The following is a 19,717-nucleotide window of genomic DNA, read 5'->3' on the forward strand; positions in this document are numbered from 1 at the left end:
AACACCCCCTAAAAAATGTCTCAATCAATACAATAATACCATAGCACGTTTTCATGACGTCGCCGGTGGACTGATTCCTCCCCGACTGCAAGAGCTGAGATGGTGCCGGAGTTCTTCCAGCTCTCCTAAACTGCCAAAAATGTATCCGGTAAGTGACGGGCCAAGTGCAAAACGCCAAGGGATGGGGGCAACGTGTGCCATCTTTTCTGAAGTCATTACGGGAGACATTTCTCCTTCCAAAAACAAACTGATTGCATTTCCCTCACTTGTCAAACTCATTGAAGAGGTGGGTGTCCTACTGCAACTCTGCTCTAATCGTTTTTTTAACATTTCACCACACAATGCTGGTAGAAGTGTTATGGTAAAAATGGCTGATTGAGCATTTTTCAAGTTCTGAGTGTTTATGCTCATTTATGTTGCCTATTCAGAAGCTCTTCTGGTCCATTGGTTCTGAAGACCAATGGATCTTATTGGGATCATAGCCAGGACATGATGACAGACAGTAGTCATTTCCCGCAAGGAGCACCACTTTTTTTTTTTGTTCCACCCTAAATTTTTTTTACTGGGCCAAGCCTATGAAAACGGCCTGGGCTCCCAGTAAAGACAGAGCTCCTTTTTAAGGCGTAGTTCTGGTGGAAAGATGTGAGTTCAGTTTTACGTAAGCTCAGCAAAATACTAGTAATAGAGCTGGACATAACAGCAGTTTAACAAATTCAATGGACTTCAACAATTAGTCCTAATATGCTGGATCAGACAATAAAAAAGGGCTTACAGTGGTGGTAGCCCAGGACTCTGATTTGATTTTTGGGGTGTGGGAGACAAAAGATTTTTATTTCACTTTTTGTTTTGTTTTTTTTATGATTGCTTGCATAGGTTCATATTTGAGGAGTTGCATTAATATTTAATATTTAATTATTTTTATGAATGTAAACAATACTCAAATATTTTTTAGGAACAAAATAAGTAGTAAACCACCATACATCAATTTATACCTGCTGATGTGAAGGACTAGCTATGGATAAGACCAAAACCAGCAGCAGCCCAGGGGCCCACATCTTTCTGAATCCAGCCCTGCTTATATGGGTAGAAATACAAACTGGTGTGACGGGGTGTGTGTGCGTGAGGGCTAAATTTTAATTTCCTTAAGTTTCAATAGGGAAAACTGCTCCCATACAAATTCCCTAAACTATCTCACTATTATTCCGTTTTACTCCGATTCATCCTTTTTTCTTGTACCTTACAAACCTTCAATCAGTTTTGCTTTTCCGCAGGTCTCAGAAACTTTACACATCCAACGGCAACTGTCACCCCACAAACTCAAAATCTCAGGAAGAGAAGATTGAGGCCATGAGCTCAACATTAACACAAAGGACCAACCGAGGCCTTCTTGACCGTGAGGTCACGATACCCAATCTTGTTTTTAATAGAACATGATGCATCTCTCTGCTCAGCAGCCAAAGCGTTTCTCTGCACGGGGAAAAAAAAAAGAGACAACTGGCACCTCATTACAAACGGAGCGGTGAGGGGTTGTCATCTGAATCCGACGCTCCGTTCCCCCCACCCCCCTCAGCTGGGAGCCGTTGCTCCTTCAGGATGTGGCAGCAGATGACGCGTGCGGCATCTGCAGCGGCGCGTGAAACACTCCCACATGATGCGATCGCAGCGAGAGGGGACCAGAGAAAACATTGGCGTTGTGCGACGCCCCGTAGGACTCCACAGGGGCGGGTTTATATTTACGTTCACACAAACGGGACTGAAATGAGGCTGTAAAACATATTTCATGCAGGCCTCATCAAAAGCCTACATGTTTAGACTTAATTAGCAACTTTTTGGGATGTGGCGACATGTTCTGGATTAGCGAATCTAAAATAAACCCCGACGTGTTTACGGTCTGCACCTTTTTTTTTTCTTGCCTCAAAAAAAAAAGAAACGTAGCAAAAGGAGAAGGGGGAAATTGAGCGCTTTACGCAGACATGACTTGACAACTTAAGTAGCAGCTATATATCTGAATGACAACGAGACAATGCCCATTAGGAGCGCATGCACAGCGCAGAGTCAATATGCATGTAGTGCAGTCGGCCGCTGCAGGGAAACAAGAGCTGATGAAAGATAACGGTTTATTAAATCTCTGCGGCCGATGCGACAGATAATGTAACGACTGCAGACGCAGCACAAATGACCTCAGTAAGTAAACGGCCAGAACCTGATAGTGTTACATAGTCATCGGTTACATCGTTTAGATTGCATTGGTTACTTATTACTCATTGATCACCGTTTCGTTTTTGCATATTTTGAAACCTTCGTTAGGCAATAATATTTCAAAAACAGTGACTAAAGTTGGAGGGAATAAAAGCTGGACTTCAATTCAAACATTTTTTTTAAAAATTATGTTTTTTGGGGTTTGTTTTTTTTCTAGTAATGAATAAGCAACTTAATGCAATCCTTTTAGATTTTACTGCTTCAAGGACAGCTGGAGAAAAGTGTCGGTGACCTCCCACAGTTATTTTTGAAAGTACGACAAAGCTGAATGGTAACCGGAAAGATTTTCTCTCAGATATTTTAAGGTTATTTCTTTTTTTAAACCAGGTGAACAGTGAAGAACTTCTGCAGCAGATAATACGATAAAACCATTCTAAATATTTGTTCTGACCCGACGTCTGATCTCTGACAGTTGAGTTCAATATAAAACACTTTATGTATCCCAAAGGAAAATTAAATGTCGTAATTCATATCATCCAAGTATATTCAAACAGTCGTGTGACAGCAATTATCGCGATGCTGTCACAATAAAAAATCTTACTGGACGATAAATCGTCCCGAAAACTATTTCGATAAACAATAATATTGTTTTGTCACTATTTTTATGTCGTAGTGTATCGATAATGACATAAGTTTGTCTTCTGAAGACCAAGTTTCATTTTGAAACTGAAAGATATTTTGAGTACCTTAAAAAAATATATACTCCCCTCCCCAAAAAAATAAACAAAAATGACCAAAAACAATAAATAAAACGGAAATAAAAAACACACACGCTAAAATTACGAATGAAATAGATTACAGAGTCTCTGTAAATAAATCTGTAAAAAATAATCATCAGAATGAAAATGATCAAGCTCACTTTAATTTATCATGTGATTATTTGATTAACTGATTAATTGCTTATTGCGATTTGTTGCAAGGGTCATTCTTGCAACAAATCTGAAGAGGCCTCATGACTGTCATAACATGCCGACAGCTCAACATCTGGGCAGCAAAGACGATATTCTACAGTAGCACGTCCTGGACGACATCATCAGGTTTTAGCAAGAACTGCTAATCCGCCTCGTTTGCTTTTGCCACTCCTCTTTAAATCTATTTTTTCAACTCCTCTAGGGTTTGAGGTCATAGTTCTTTCCTTATTTCAGATTTTGAAACGCTGACCAAAAGTTTCCAGTTGTACAAACAATACCTTGTTGCCACGGTTACCCAACATAGCAACTCTCCAAAAGCTAATGGCGTCATCCAAAACCGGAGGGAATAACTGTCTGAACGTGCAACGCGCGCAGAAAACGGACTCACCTTGGAAACGAGGGAACTGTGGATCTTTTTCAGGACGTCGTCCATCTCCAGCAGCTTGGGTCGGACGAGCGAGCTGTGGGGCCCGCTGATGTGGCCGATGTGGTCCAGGCCCAGGTAGTGGAGGATCAGCACGTCCCAGTCATCTCTCTTCAGGGTGCTGTCAAGGTGGCGGGTCACGTTGTTGTCCACCTGAATCGCAGCAGCAGGGACACGTCCACTTAGAGATGACATTCAACATTCTCTCCAGAGGTTGGAGACGTGACAAAATCTAGCAAGAAAAAAATGTTAAATAATGAAAGCTAATCGCCTTAATCTGTGCTACAAACACAAGCCGTGTTTGTGGTGACGTGCTCTGCAACCAGCAAACCTGCAGGATATACAAGAACAGCTTGTTGGGTCCCACCGGTGCAGCTGCTGAACATTTCTTGAGTGATCTCAGCTCTCCGTGTCCCCGTTTGATTAGCTGCCTTCACCACTTTAATGCAGAAACTTTGCAATCCTCAGGATTTATAACACCTTTTTTGCGTTTTGTCACATTACAGCCATAAACCTCGATGCATTTTGTTGGAATTGAAAGAGACAGTTAAAAATGCGCCACTGAAACGTCAGGCGTGCATTCGCATTCATGCGCTTCTAAATGAAATCAGGTGAAATGTATCGCCTCGAGTAACTAAAGTCAACGTGTGTTAAAATTTAATCGCATTAAGTGAACAAACAGGTTCGTGAACACAACAGACAGGCCAGGGAGATGTTTAAAGAAAACTTTGATGATAAAACATCTCGATATCTCACAAAGCTCTATTAAATCCATCCAATCCATCCTGCGCCTAGAAATTCTGTCCATGAAAGTAATGAACAGAATCGGTGACAAAGGGCAGCCCTGGCGGAGTCCAACTCTCACCAGAAACGAGCCCGACTTACTGCCGGCAATGCAGACCAGACTCTGACACCGGTCATTCAGGGACCTGACAGCCCGTATCCAAGGGCCCGGTACCCCATACTCCCGGACAACCCCGCACAGGGCTCCCTGAGGGACACGGTCGAACGCCTTCTCCAAGTCCACAAAACACATGTAGACCGGTTGGGCGAACTCCCAGAACCCTCCAGGACCCTGCTGAGGGTGTAGAGCTGGTCCAGTGTTCCACGACCAGGACGAAAACCACACTGCTCTTCCTGAATCCGAGGTTCGACTATCCAGATTCAGGATGGACCCTCCTCTCCAGGACCCCTGAATAGACCTTGCCAGGGAGGCTTAAGAGTGTGACCCCACTATAATTGGTCCCCCTTTTTGAACAGGGGGACCACCACCCCAGTCTGCCAATCCAGGGGAACTGCCCCCGATGTCCATGCGATATTGCAGAGTCGCGTCAGCCAACATAACCCTACAACATCCAGAGCCTTAAGGAACTCCGGGCGGATCTCATCCACCCCCGGGGCCTTGCCACAGAGGAGCTTTTTAACCACCTCGGCGACCTCGTCCCTAGAGATTGGAGAGCCCAACCCAGAGTCCCCAGGCTCCGCTTCATCAATGGAAGGCATGTTGGTGGGATTGAGGAGGTCTTCGAAGTACTCTGCCCACCGGCCCACAACGTCCCGAGTAGAGGTCAGCAGCACACCATCCCCACTATAAACAGTGTTGGTGCTGTACTGCCCGTCAGACCATTAGTTCCAGAAATCACACACACACGCAAAAAAAATCAAGCTTGTAAAAGTGCACGCGGGGTCAGTGTGACCCCACTAGGTTAAAAATGCTGTTCAAAGAACAATCTGTGGTCCATATTTCTTATTCAGGCCATTTCAATGCATCTGTACATTTCAATGCATCAGAGCTACATTTATATCACAGTATAGTTCTGCAACTTTGAATGCCTAATTTTTCATTAAAAATAATAGTCTTTACTGCTATGAGGTAAAGTGCAATGCAGGCGAGACATTTTTATACAATATTACACCTCTGGTTTGATTTCTTCTTCTGTCTTTGACTCTCCATAAACTTTGTGGATCATTCAAAGTGTTCACATTGTGAAAGCCGTGTTAAACGTCACTCACTCCGAGGCGCGTGTCTGAACATCAATCTTCTGGCTAACATGGCAAAGCAGGTTTATTTCATTTCTTTCATCATTCATTCTCAATCTTTTTTTTCCCCCTTCAAATTCCCGTATCACATAAAGCACCTGGGGCTTTAATCCTTCACTAGGATTCGCAGAAAAATCCCTCACTCAACGACGCGGACTGCTTACCCCACAAACTCCCGCTCACCTCGGTGTAGTCGGACACGAAGAACGAGGTTGTTCCGTCGTACTCCATGAAGTGCTTTGGGAAGAGGCGGACCCACGTGTCGTCCCCGTAGAAGACGATGCGCTTGCCGGCCGTTTTGGCCTGCCAGATGAGGTTGTCCTCCAGGAGGGCGGGGGAATTCAGGTTCATTACCACGTCGATGAAGCCCGGGATGCTGCCGGTGGTGAGAGCCTGTAGAGGGAAAGGTTTCAGCCTCAATGACCGACTTGCAATGGATTTACATGACCTTAGATTGTCACTGGGTTGAACACGGCTTATTTAATCCGGTGCTTTGTAAGGCTAAACGATAAAAGCCTATAATTTTTGCATATCCGAGAAACCACTTTGTCGATTCAAATAAGGCCAAAATGATTAAGTGGTTTAATTACGATGAATCGAGTATTGAAATAATCGTCCACTAATTTAGTAATCGATTAATTGTTAACTGGAATATACATACTCTAAAAAATGCCACTTGCTGAGAAAAAAACCAAACCATATTCAGACCAGTAATTAAGCCAAAAATGTACAAAGCATGTATAAATTTGGCTTTTAAGATAAAATCCCCTTTGTCTGTAAATATGTTTTAGTCAAAAATTGTCAAGTGGCGTAGTTTTAGCTTCACTCGGTTCACATTCACTAAAGGAATGCTGCGTGATTGCATTGAAGGTGAAAAAAACGACACATTTGATTTTTTGAAAATTTAAAGCATTTTTTAAATGTGTAGAAATTTGTGCAACTTTTTGTATGATGAATTGATTGTCAGAATAATTGATAGAGTGATAGCCTGCGTTATGAATGAAATCCATGATGAAATCCGGTGCCTACAACAAGCATGAACCATGACCAAAAACGATGAGCTTTTGTTGACAAAGAAATGTCAAAGAAATAAAAGCTTTAATGTCAAAGTGAAATTTCTTTTCCAAAAATAATTACAAATAAAAACATAAAATAAGTGATTAAATAAAATATGCACCCCCAGTATAAAGTGACTGACTTAATTCAACAGAGGTCCAGCCAATTAGTGCTGGTAGTCTCCCAATGAGTGGAATGGAGATAACCTGACTGCAGTTACTGTGTCTCAGGTGATGGTAGTATAAAAACAACTTCTTTTGGTCAAAAACAGCTAAAAGGTTTGTTGATCATGATTGATTTTCAAAAGCATTAACATGGTAAACCATCCGAGTAGTGAAAATAATCTTTCAGTGGAAACAAAAACAAACCATATGGAAACTTTAACGATACATATTCACTATGGGATCTGACACACAGTGACTTGCAAATATATTCTTTTTTTTCCCTTTACTTTTACATTGTTTTGTTGTTGTTTTTTTGCATTTTGATAGATCGTTCACGCAAAAGGTTTGGCTTGAATTTGCATTCAGCCGCCCTGAGACAATTTACAGAATCACCGTTTGCTGCATTTACAACCGCAAACATTTTGGGGTATCCATCTCCCAGCTTCGATCACGTAGAGACAGAACGTTTTCCACATTCGTCCTCTAGTTGATTTATTTGCAACATAACTCAAACTCAGTCAGAAATCAGATTTACATTCAAAACCTTCAGATCACCTTTTGCAACAAGCTTGCTTCAGTCCCTACTTCATGGTTTCTACCAAACTGCAAATGGAAGCTATTAATATTTCTTTAAGTAATGGCTTCCTATGTGACATTTTTCCATAAAGGCCCAGCTTTCCCACCCGAGTTATGGATCTCTGTAGCTCCTCCAGAGTTACCATGGGGCTCTTGGCTTCGTCTCTGATTAATACTCTCCTGATCCAACAAGCCTAGTTTATGTGGATCACCATTTGTTGATAGGGGTAACCAGCTGTGTCATAATTTTCAGATGATAGATTAAACAATGCAGAGCTCTGCAGCCTTCACTGTGCATTAAGCTACACACTAATTAGGTGACATTTGAAGGCAAATCGGTTGCACTGGGACTTAATTTAAGGCTTGAATACAACGGCACGGAGTTTTCTTAGTACACAAATGTGAAGACCATGCATCATTTTCCTTCCCCTGACACTTTGTTACGCATTTCATTGAGGTGCGTCTAAATTTGTCATAACAAGAGAAGAAGTGGAAAACTTAATGGGGTGTAGACACTTTGGAAGACAAACACGGCTATGACTTTGGTAGCTGCTCACTTTCTCTGATTTTATATACATTTGGCCACACTGGTGCCCCAAGAAAATGTTCAAAAGGATGGACGCACCAGGCAGAATTGAAGGAGCGTGCAGCTACAAAAAAGAACAAAAAAAAAAACTATAGATTTTATTTTTATTTATTAAATATCAGTGTTGTATAAAGTACTGAAATCTCAGAGTCAAGTAAAAGTACAAGTACCTCTCCAAAATATGACTTTGGTAAAAGTCGAAGTCACTGACTGAAATGTTACTTGAGTTAAAGTCTTAAAGTATCTGAAACTTCTTGTACTTAAGTATGGAAAGTACTGTAAAAATGAATGTACTCAAGTAATGTAATAAAAAGTACAAGTAAAAAGTAAAACAAAGCAAATGCAGTTTGAATGACATTTTTTATATTTTGGTAAACTTGTCAAATACACTTAAAATAATGTACCCAACCAAGTGCAGGCAAAATTAAACCTGCTAATAGATATACCTGCAGGCATCATTTAGTTAAGAAAATTAGGTGCTTTACCTATAGCACAAGGTTAACTTAACCTGCTTTACAACTGAACCAGCTTCTTAGTAAACCCTCCAGGACAGAAAATACAAAGTTTTTGTAAGCCTTAAGTTTTCCCTTCAAGTAAGGTCAGTGCTGAAAATGAGAAAAATAAATAGTACAGAAAATGCGGCCAACATGAAGAAAAAGATCTGTTACGATTACTCTACTTCACAAATCAGTGAATCAGTCAATGCTACAGTCAGTAGGTGGTGCACACAACTGGTCATTATGCAAAAGAAAAAAACCCCCAGAAAACTTTGGAGCGGGGGGGTGCGCTGCCCACTGACGCGGCTCAGGGGTTACGTGACACGCAGCGCCGTGCGCAGTGCCCTACAATGCACTGTAAGCTATGTAATGTGTTTTGAGGCAATTGACCAAAATCCCGGACAATTTTTAAATTCCCCCCGGACATCTTTTTAGGTCTGAAAAGTAGGACATGTCCGGGAAAAAGAGGACGTCTGGTCACCCTATCACCAGCTGGTGGTTCCCCTGGAGCCGTGTCCGACGTAGTTGCAGTCGTTGTGGTCTCCGTCTCCTCCTCCATGTGGCTGCTGCTGATTGCGAGACTTGCTTTGTGTTTAATGGGAGAAGCGAAACAGGTGTATCCTATTGGAGGTTATGAACAAGCCCAGGCAAGCAGGCTACGGACTTTGTTCGGTAGCCTACTTGCTACTTGCTAATCAGTAGGTGGGGTCAAAACACTTTGTTTCTCTCTCGCTTTTTGTAACGAGTAACTAAACCACACATTGAAAATGTATCGGAGTAAAAGTACGCAATTAAGTTCGGAAATATAGTGAAGTAAAAGTGAAAGTCATCAAAAATTTTCATACTCGAGGAAAGTATGAAGTACTCCAAAATATACTTAAGTAAAGTAGTGAAGTATTTTTACTTCGTTACTATACAACACTGTTAAATATCATATTTACTTTATTTATTGGGTTTTACATTTATGTCTTCATTTAAAAAGATATATGCCTTTCTATGACATTAATATTATCCTCTGGATTGGCTAACATTTTTTAGGAGGGGCCCCACGGTCCCTCTTTTCCCAAATGTTGGGAGCGCCACTGTTCAGCAAAGCCTATTGCCACCATAATGTTCAGGCTACTTTTTACATAACTGTATCAATTCAGTGCAATAAGAAATTGTCCGGGTCGCGCTCCGTGTTTGATGATGGACATTGTGCCGCTGAGAAAGTTGAAGGGGTAGAAATAATTTTGCAAGGCGCGGAAAAGAAATAGCTATGTTCCCATTACAAATGTGCACAAAACTTTGTCAATATTCTGCTAATGGTGAAACCTCCCCCCCCCCACAACTTTGCAAGTGTGGTGTTTCAATTAAATAAGAAACAAAACTTAAATTATACGTGAATAAGTTTGTTCACGCGAGAAGTCATTAGAAAACATCCTCCTCCAACTACTTCCTGTTTTTTTTTTCTTTTCTTTGTGGTTTGCACCAGTAACATCCGGTTGTAAGTCATGCGTCTCCTGTGATGTGAAAAAAAAAGTGTTTCCATTGCAGTTTTGCAAAATAAACCCATTTCGACACGGCCAGATAAAGACCACCTGTGTTTGATGTTCGGTGTGTTCGAAATTGTCGTGTTTCTATTAAGCAAATTTATTTTCAAAACGTCAAATTGAGCAATCATGTGGTCGATGGAAATGAATTTAATATTAGCTTCCAGGACAGAATCTGCTCCACTCCTGAAGAAGGAGACTCATGTGATGCTGCTTTTCACCAAAACACTGAAGGAGATCCGAGTTTGCAGACATTAGCAAACTGTCACTTAACCCCCCCGTGAGCTGCCGAGGGCGCAGCCCGACGTCCTTCAGCATGTTCGAAAATACACAGAGATTAGCGGTGTTTATTGTGCGATAACCCAGCCGTGAACAAAAACTACTGAGGGGTGGGCAGGGAAACTATTAAATCACTGCCTAAGGCACTGTCTTAGTGTTGATGTGTCTGTGTACTTGTGCTTATATAATCCAGTCTTCCACTTCACATCTAAGTATTTTGTTCATCTTGTCAGCTTTTACATTTGCAGACAAAACACTTTCTTTGTTTGTTCCAATCTGTGGTGCTGTTTGAGAAGTGCTTTAACTCGTCTATACCTACGCCGCCAAACAGAAGCTCTTCAAAAAAAACAAAACCACCACCCACACGTAAAAAAGAAACACCAAAAAAGTGATAAACCTTTTCTTATCCGTGATCAGCTCTTTTGCAAAAATGGAAATGCATATTTTACTAGTGCAAATCTATATGCAAAGATACAACATTTTGGTATTGAAGGAGGAGGTTCCAACGATAAATTGTCCCAGCAATTATTGCGATTAGCGATATTATTGTTGTTTTGAGGACGCTTCATGCAATATATTGAATCTGGCGTAATAAGACCAGTTTGCTCTCTCAAAGACCAATTAACTTCACACTGAAACCGGAAGATACCTTAAACATCTAAAAGTAAAAAGCAACAACCAAAAACAATAAATAAAACAGAACCAAAACTATAAATGAATCAGAATTTCTCTGTAAACAAAATTTCCCTTAAAAAAAAAAACTATCAGAATTGAAATCATCAAACTTTATGATGGAGTCAGTACAACATGATGAAGAAAACAGCTTCAGGTTGCCATAGGAGCTAGAAGGAGCTCAGCATACAATATTAAGGCTAAGCATATCAAAGCAAACCCGTTCTGTTTTATTCAGGTGAGCTTTCGAGTTTTACATGCAAGTGAAAAGCCGAATATAGATGTGAATGCAGGCTCACAGAAGTTATGGTTACCAAGGCTGACAGGACTGAATGCAGTAAATGAGATGCAGTCATGTTTTTAATCAGTTGGCTTTATTTCTGTACAAATATCTCTGTCCAAAACCCTGAGGGAGATCATACATAGTGACACAGAGAGAAAGCTCTACAACTGGCCAATATACTAACCGTTACTCAACTATTTTAGCTTCAGTTTGATTTTTAAAAGTTGGGGTCAAAGCAGAGATTTCCAAGAAAACTTTGTTCTTCAGCTATATATATATATATTTTTTTTTACCTTTTGGGTGACTCTTTTGTTTCGGCTGCTTATTACAGGGAAGGAATGGATGACTCTGCTGCAAAACCCCGCTTCGCTTTCTGCCTGTTCAGCTGCACGGAGGTCTCCGGTTTTATTAATAGCAATCTGCTATTTTGCAAATAAAGGTGTGGGGTTGTGCTGTGTGAAGATACTCTACAACTGTCCTCTCCGAGTGCTTTGAAATTGTTTAAATTGCTCTAGATAGAGAAATGACGTTGAAAAGCTGCCCAGATAAATGAGTGACTCATCAACGTACTAATTACCGGCCCACAGCGTGTGTCCAAGGCCTGCGACGTGAATAAATGTCGCACAAAGTAGGGTTTACTGACACTCTTCGGCGTAGTGAGGGTGCCAAAATGCCACGTTCCAGAGTCTGGCAATAGACGGGCTCTTTTTTTTTTCAGTTTCCTTTTTAGCGACTACTTTCTGCTCGCTTCTGGTAGGAAGACGTTCCTCTACAAACTGAAAAATATCCTTGATCGTCTCAGATCATTCACCAGAAGAAGCCACGTGCCGCTGTGTTCCCACCAACCAGGCCGATTCCAGCCTCTCAAACGCCCACAATGCATTGCTCTAAGTGTTGCCATTACCTGAAATCCACTTTCAAATTAAGCACCTCAGTGATGTTCCTGCGCGAAGAGAGTCTCGCCCAACTGGTTGCGGTTACAATAACTGTTCTAAGAGATAAAAATGTTCCAGAAGAGTAAAATATAACTCAATTGTTAGAGACAGGACTAAAGTTAAATTGAGAATTAAAAGAAGATCTTCAATAAAAGGAGAAACCAAACTCATAATCGTAAAGCATCACTTGCGGCTCTACTGGCTGTTGGAATGCGGTTCTTCAAAGAAATAATTGCCACAGATAGATTATGATTTTAGTTAGTTGGTTGAGTCATAAGAGTTGACTGGGTGCAATGCAGTGATGTTAAACAGAAATTAGCAGCTGGTCTGTAATGCCCCCTGCTGGCGGAGTCGTTTTGCTTTGCAAGCCTTTTTGGGGAACAGACTTTCTGAATCACGTTGAGGTCGAGCTGACCAGCAGACAGAGCAACGTGTTGCCTTACGTGCTGGTTTTCTAAAATACAACACAGCAACAGAAAATGTGTTGTTCTGATCCATTTTGACAGGGTTGTGTTGCCTAATGTACAGAAAAAAAATTTATTTCATCTAATGGAAACAAAATAACTACCATACATCCAGATCTCTGGTCCTCCTCTTTTCAGAGAAACTGTAAATTTTTGAGGTATCTAGCTGCAAGTCATAGTTTCCACCAGGGGCGATTCTAGGATCTGACCTTTAGGGGTGCTGAGCCCCCAGCAGGGCTAAGACCCATGAGAAGATATTTGTTGATGCGGTTTTCTAAATCTAACTGCTTATTTACATACAAACAAAACTAAGAGACATGTTGTCAGTAATTCATGGAATAAAAGAACAATGTTCATTTTACTCAAACATATACTTATAAAGAGTGAAATCAGAGAAACTTTACATTTTTCCCAGAGGTGTATGAGGAACAAGAACAAGAATGAATGTCCATTTATGGAAAAGTGGACATGATGAGTCGAGTTTTAATATTTCAGTTCCATAGTTCCTGAAGTGGTTCTATCATAGTTTCAGTACCAAACACCTTTCTATTCATAGACACAGAAACAATCTAACATTCTGTTCTGTTCTTTAGTTTGACCTTATTTAAGTGACTCCAGAGAGATTTGGGAAATTAATTACAAAACAACAGTCACTAATCAAACTTCAAAAAAGACCAACAAGAGTAATTAACAAGGTTAAGAACCAGGATCAGGCTAACCCATTATTTCTCCAAATATTTTGCACATATACAACATTTGTACAGAACTACAAAATACTCTTCAAATAAATAAAGTCAATGCTGTACACAATTTCATTCATAAATATAAAAATCATTCTAAATTAATTAAGTACTGCATTGCCCATTGTAAAAAACCACTAAGCATAATATTTTGCATTGCAAATTGTCATCTGAATAAAGGTGGTGATGATACAAGTCTGGTCCCTTATAGCTGGTTAAAAAGTATATAATGGTCTTTATTGTTTTCTTTAGAGGCTGGTTCTAGACCAAATTTATCACAGGGGCCCGTGCAGACAGTGTTTTTATGGAGACACTTAAAAAAAGAATTAAACAAAAACACAGCAATATTTAATAATTTAATAATGTGAGCCAAAGAGCCACTTGTGTCTCCAGAGATTCAGGGTGCAGATCTCTGATTTAGTAGATGGAAAGTCTGATCCTATCTCCATACAGCAGTACCATAATTTTTAATTCATTAAATTAATTTTTATTAAAAATAATTTTTATGTAGTTTTAATAATACCTTAAAAAGAAAATTGTGACGAAAAAATATCTACCACTGAATATTTAAAAAAAGACATTTATGTAGTATAATTTCTTTAGAGCCCCTCTTGGCCCCCGTATAGAACCGGCCCTGGCCTGCAGGTCTGGTGTATTTTTGCTTAGCATGTTTTTTCTTCATTGATAGGAAGTCAGATTATCCAAACTGGTAAACCACATTAATAAAATATTATTGAAATAATACATAAAATGACCACTGGACAATTATTCATAAAATATATCAACATTTCTGAATAAAACACACAGAAAGTAATGTGATGTAGGAAATATTTATGCATTTACTGTTAATCTATTCGTATGATTTGTTCTTTAAATGGCCACTAATTTTGGCTATTGCTATTATTTATTAAATATCATCCAAACTCAACATCCTAAGCAAAGAATCAAACCACAATAATCAACTAAAATCACAATAATAAACTTAATCAATCATAACTAAATGTTCTGTACCGTGTCAGCCTCAGGAGATGACTGAGGATGAAGAGACGCTGATTTCTGGTTCTTTAGGTTCTGATGGGTCTGCGGTTCCTCTCCTGATCCATTCTGTCTATCATACAGCAGCACACTGAGCCACGACGGACACTTTTTTTTTTTGTCTTTCGCTGTACACAGTATCCATCCTAACTGAAATTGTTCAGCTTATAATGCGCGCCTTTTCACTCATGTCTGTATTTTTAAAAAGCGTTTTTTCTTCTAAGGACAGTGAATCGGGTCGAGGACGTTTTAAAAAGACGCGGGTTGATAGCAGCTCACCGCGGCTGCGACGTGTCCGTCTCTAGGCAACGGTGACGTTCAGCGTCGGTCCGTAGCGTTCTGGGGTCCTTTAGCTCCCGCCACGACAATTTAGCTGACCTTAATATTTCCTGTGTTTTCTTTTGGTCATTATTGTTAAACTTAGTGTAGATGTGTGTATGATAGGCGTTTCTGTCGGACAGTTATGTGTCGGGTCAATACGGGACGCACATTTAACGGCCAAATATGAGACGACTCCGTATTTTACGGGAAGGGTGGCAACCTGATTCAGGGGTGCTGAGATGCCTAGATACGCCACTGGTTTCCACTCTCTTCACAGAGTTTTGTAGGAGTAAGGTCAGCAGACTGGTTAGGGCTCTACATAACCTTAATGTGACTCTTCTTTGGCTAGTCCTGTGATATCTTGGTTGTAGGCTTTGTGTCAGTATCATTCTGGAACACATCTGCATAGCTCAGACTAAGCAAAGAAGCTTCATGGCTAGTCAACAATGCAAAGTTGAGTCCATGGAAAGCTTTGATCTCGACTGATCATAGCACTTGCCTCTGATGTCTTTGCTTGATAATTTAGATGTTCGCTAACTAAACACTGGCCTTTAACATGTGCCTTCTACAGCACAGGGTGGCAAGATTTCAATCCATTACAATCTAGTGTGTTGTTTGTAAAGTTGGTCCCTAACTGTCTTCAGATAAATAAGACTCTCTTACAATGACTTGAGTCCAGATGAAGCAGATTGTCATTTATAGGTTTCCATTTCCCCAATTACTGTATCAACATCTGAGTTGCACAGTCGAGCAGTTGCCTTGCAGTAAGAAGATCTGGGGTTTGAATTCTGGCCTGGGGAGTCTTTCTGCATGGAGTTCGCCAGTTCTTTCAGTTCAAGCCAGTACTCTGGCTTTCTCCAATAGACCAAAAACACCACTGTGAGGTTAACTGATCTCTCTAAATTGTCCTTAGGTGTGCGTGCATAGTTGATCGCTTACTCACTGCTGAAGATAGGCACCGGCTACCCCATGGCCCTTCCAGGAATGGGACTGGTGTATGTACAGTATACGATGGATGGATGCACCTATAGAGGTCTTATATTCCAACCTTGTCCAGATATACCATCTTGCCTGTTTGCAATACTTTGGTCTTACCCACGGTGGCAAAGGTTTGAAACCTCTCTCCCACCAGAAACCAGTTGGGGTTAGGAATGTCTAAAAGACATTGGTCAGGTTTGTAGGGGATCCGATTCTTGTCAGACTTTTAACATGTAAATATTCCTTATACATTTGGAATAAAACACCCAGCTGACATGCAAGAAATCACGATGAAACCTTAAATTAAAAATGCCCTGTTTTTCTTCTTCTGGGCTTAGAGATTGAAAGATGCATGAAATGTGGTCTATGAATAAAGTTGACTTGACTTTAGATACTTACACCGTCTCGCATAAATTTCATGAAAGTCTACTTTGTGACATACTCAAACATAAACAAAAATGTGAAATACATCACTATTTAAAGGATAAACATTTGCCCGCTAAAATACAACCTGCCTTACCAAATTGTGATGTATATATGTTGTCATAAAAGGAGAAGTGAATGAATATTGTTAGATGTGAGGGGAAAAAAATTTAAGTTTGAAGATTGTTTTTTTGTGTTATACAATTTCTGCAATGCTTTCCATCTTCTTTAAAATAAACTACCCCCTGCATCAGGGAAAGAGGGAATTTGGCACCGAATGGCCGCCTGTCTTTGTCCTTCATTATCCCCACATCTTTCTCTAAACCCTCGGATTACAGGGAAACATCTGCCTCCCTGTATGTCCACATAAATCTCAATCCTCTCCATGTCCTCCCCCTTCGCTACACCACTCTGCCTATAGGACGCTTCATTTCATCACAGCCAAGACGATAGCAAACCAGGCGTAAAGGTGAGAGAGGGTGCCTCAGTCGGTAAAGCCCAGTTACAACATTCTCACATCACTAAATCAAAGGCTGGACAGAACTACAGAACATAGATTTAGTGACTCAGCACATTTAATCTTACCTTAATCTCTCTATAGTCGACTGTACTTTTTGCCAAACTAATCAGTGTAACATTTGGCAGACATATATTCACCACCAGCTTTAACAATACAGAAATCTGTTTAAATCAATTTAAGCCTCAGAGATTTATAGGAGATGTGCAACACTTTTGCTCTTTAAGAAAATCATGAAGGCCAGAGTGGAAACACGGCCAAAGACCAAGAAGTCTGGATCAACGTTCTTTGGACAGTCTGAGAGAACATGTTTGGTATGATGCATTTCAGGAAAGTAGCCTCATACCAGTAGTGAAGCATGGAGGTGGGAATGTTTTGCGCCAGGAAGACCAGCTCAGCTCACTGTCATAGAATCCACCATGAATTCTGGCATAAAAAATGTCAAATTATTAAAGCTGAAGCAGAAATGGATAACATAAACCCAAAACAAACCTCACTCTAAAGCCCACATCTGGATTTTATTGAGATGCTGTATTATGACTTGTGCCCTAGATTAGCTACTGTATAACGGGCTGGAATGTTCTAACGTTTTCCTCAACTAATAGGCTCGTTTTTGCTCAAGGTTTGGTGTTTACCTGTAATTGGGTCACTTTATTTCACAAGACAAGTTTTTAAAAAATGATCGGACATTGGTATATGTCAGGGGTCGGCAACCTTTTCTATTCAAAGAGCCATTTGGGACCGCCTCCCAATAAAAAGAAAGCATTTGGAGCCACAACCCATTTTGACGTCATATATATAAAACCTATATGCTATGTACAAAAATCGATGTTGCGTTTATGAAATCAACGAACTGCTGCAGAGAACACGAAATTTTATTTCTGCATGTAACAAAACGCATTTTACACTTTGTTGATGCTCAATTTCAAACAAAACACCCTCTGTCTATTTGGGTCTTTGTATTTAAGAAATAAAAATCGAAACTTACCCAACCCGCACTGAAGGAAACATAGAAACAGAATGCAGTCACCTGTCCTCCTCTTATTCAGGAGATAAAAATCTAAACTTATCCAAATATTATCCACCGGCACTGAACGAACCAAGCAAACCAAAAAATGCGCAGTCTGCTTCTGTGTCCCGTAGTACGGAGCCCCCTAGGGGACATGGGGATTTTTTTCTTTTGCGTTCCCTCGCAATACTGTACTGGTCAGTTATGCAGCATAATTGAACACTGTAAGCCTTTCTTACGGTGGGCGCCGTACTTTCTGTTTTAATATAAGGTTATGTGAGGTTTTTCCATGAATGTTAGAATCTTTTGTGAAATATCTGAAGTTTTATATCTTTCTTTAGGATAGGAAGGCGCCACAAACCTACGATATAAACAGAAACCTTTCGTAAGTAGGAAAGAAATAAAAATACATCCTAATTTGGACTATTTCTGAGTTATTATCGCAGGTAATAAATCATCTGACAGTTTTGATTGTGTCTCTGTTGTGTTCTAGTCTGAATGGTTTAAAGAGCTGCTTTCAGTGCCGCTCCATCTCAGCCTTAACAGACATAAACATGCAGTAAAAAATAAATCAATTTTCAATCAGTGTTTTGCACCAAACAGTTTTTACTATTAACAAGTTTTTATTATTAAAAACACGACAAACTAATGATGGTAAAGGGATTAACTCTGGGTTAACTCGGGGAATCTCATCTGTTCGTGTATCAATCAACTCCAAACCTTTTCTTTGTTCTGTCTCAATTATCGATTTATTCCATTTTGATGATCAGGCTCCAAACTTTGCAAGGACTGACCGCCCCGCTCACCGCTTCCTAAAACACACAAAGCCAGTATCCTTCCCATTCATACCTGGTGACGTCACTCCCACGTCGACACACCTAAGTGTCAAAGCCTCCTGCTCCTGTCATATCAATAATTACTTATTTCATTCATATGGCTCTTATAGAGCCTCAGTGAAAACCTGTTTATTATTATTAACTGTTTGGTGCAAAACACTGACTGAAAGTCGATTTATTTTTTACTGCATGTTTATGTCTGTTAAGGCTGAGATGGAGCGGCACTGAAAGCAGCTCTTTAAACCATTCAGACTACGAACACAACAGAGACACAATCAAAACTGTCAGATGATTTATTACCTGCGATAATAACTCAGAAATAGTCCAAATTAGGATGTATTTTTATTTCTTTCCTACTTACGAAAGGTTTCTGTTTATATCGTAGGTTTTTGGTGCCTTTCTATCCTAAAGAAAGATATAAAACTTCAGATATTTCACAAAAAGATTCTAACATTCATGGAAAAACCTCACATAACCTTATATTAAAGCAGAAAGTACGGCGCCCACCGTAAGAAAGGTTTACAGTATTCAATTATGCTGCATAACTGACCAGAACAGTATTGCGAGGGAACGCAAAAGAAAAAAAATCCCCCATGTCCCCTAGGGGGCTCCGTACGCTTCAGCCTTTCGCATCAGCTCCTTTTTTCTCTCCTCTCCCTCGGGATATTTTTTAGCAAAGACAGAGTGTTTGCTCTTGAAATGTCTTTCAACATTTGACTTCTTGTTGTTTGCCAGTCTTTCGCCACATATTAAGCAGACTGGTGAACCAGTTTCATCAGCGGTGAAAGCAAAATGATCTGTCCACGTAGCATTAAATGTTCTGCCATCACTGTAAGCATGGCCCATGGGACGATCCACTTTTTTACTCTTGAATAAAATATGCATGAACCTTTGGGATGGATTATGAGTCTTTATTTTTCATTGAGCACACACACATTCTTGTACCACTCAGAGGACTCTCTGTGTATTGACTTCCATTTATGCCAAATGGAAGTCAATATATATATTTTTCCTTAATCCTAACAACTGAGTGTGTTCCTAACCTTAATCAAAACTAATCAATAAAAAATAATCCACACCATACTTCTAGAATTGAAATTAAAAAGTGAAGACGGGAAAATGTTGTCACTCCACAGATGATCTTTGATTGTTGGTGAAAAATGTCCTCTATATGTAGCAT

At 40.1% G+C, this 19,717-nt stretch overlaps 1 protein-coding gene and 1 long non-coding RNA gene across 2 annotated transcripts in view; one reads left to right on the forward strand and one right to left on the reverse strand.

Moving 5' to 3' along the window:
• The window catches only part of pigg (phosphatidylinositol glycan anchor biosynthesis class G (EMM blood group)), a 116,004-nt gene that overhangs the window by 78,033 nt on the left and 18,254 nt on the right, over positions 1-19,717 (reverse strand). The window contains exons 3-4 of the mRNA XM_028008399.1: positions 5,818-6,027; positions 3,559-3,747 (exon numbers count right to left, since the gene is read on the reverse strand). Coding sequence (XP_027864200.1) covers positions 3,559-3,747; positions 5,818-6,027 — 399 coding nt within the window. The remainder of the gene's footprint in view (positions 1-3,558; positions 3,748-5,817; positions 6,028-19,717) is intronic.
• LOC114138909 (uncharacterized) overlaps positions 2,649-19,717 on the forward strand; it is a 45,556-nt gene continuing 28,487 nt past the window's right edge. Inside the window, exon 1 of the long non-coding RNA XR_003594342.1 lies at positions 2,649-2,696. This is a non-coding gene — a long non-coding RNA (uncharacterized LOC114138909). The remainder of the gene's footprint in view (positions 2,697-19,717) is intronic.

This window comes from Xiphophorus couchianus, chromosome 23 (genome assembly GCF_001444195.1).
Source record: "Xiphophorus couchianus chromosome 23, X_couchianus-1.0, whole genome shotgun sequence".
Taxonomy (NCBI): Eukaryota; Metazoa; Chordata; class Actinopteri; order Cyprinodontiformes; family Poeciliidae; genus Xiphophorus; species Xiphophorus couchianus.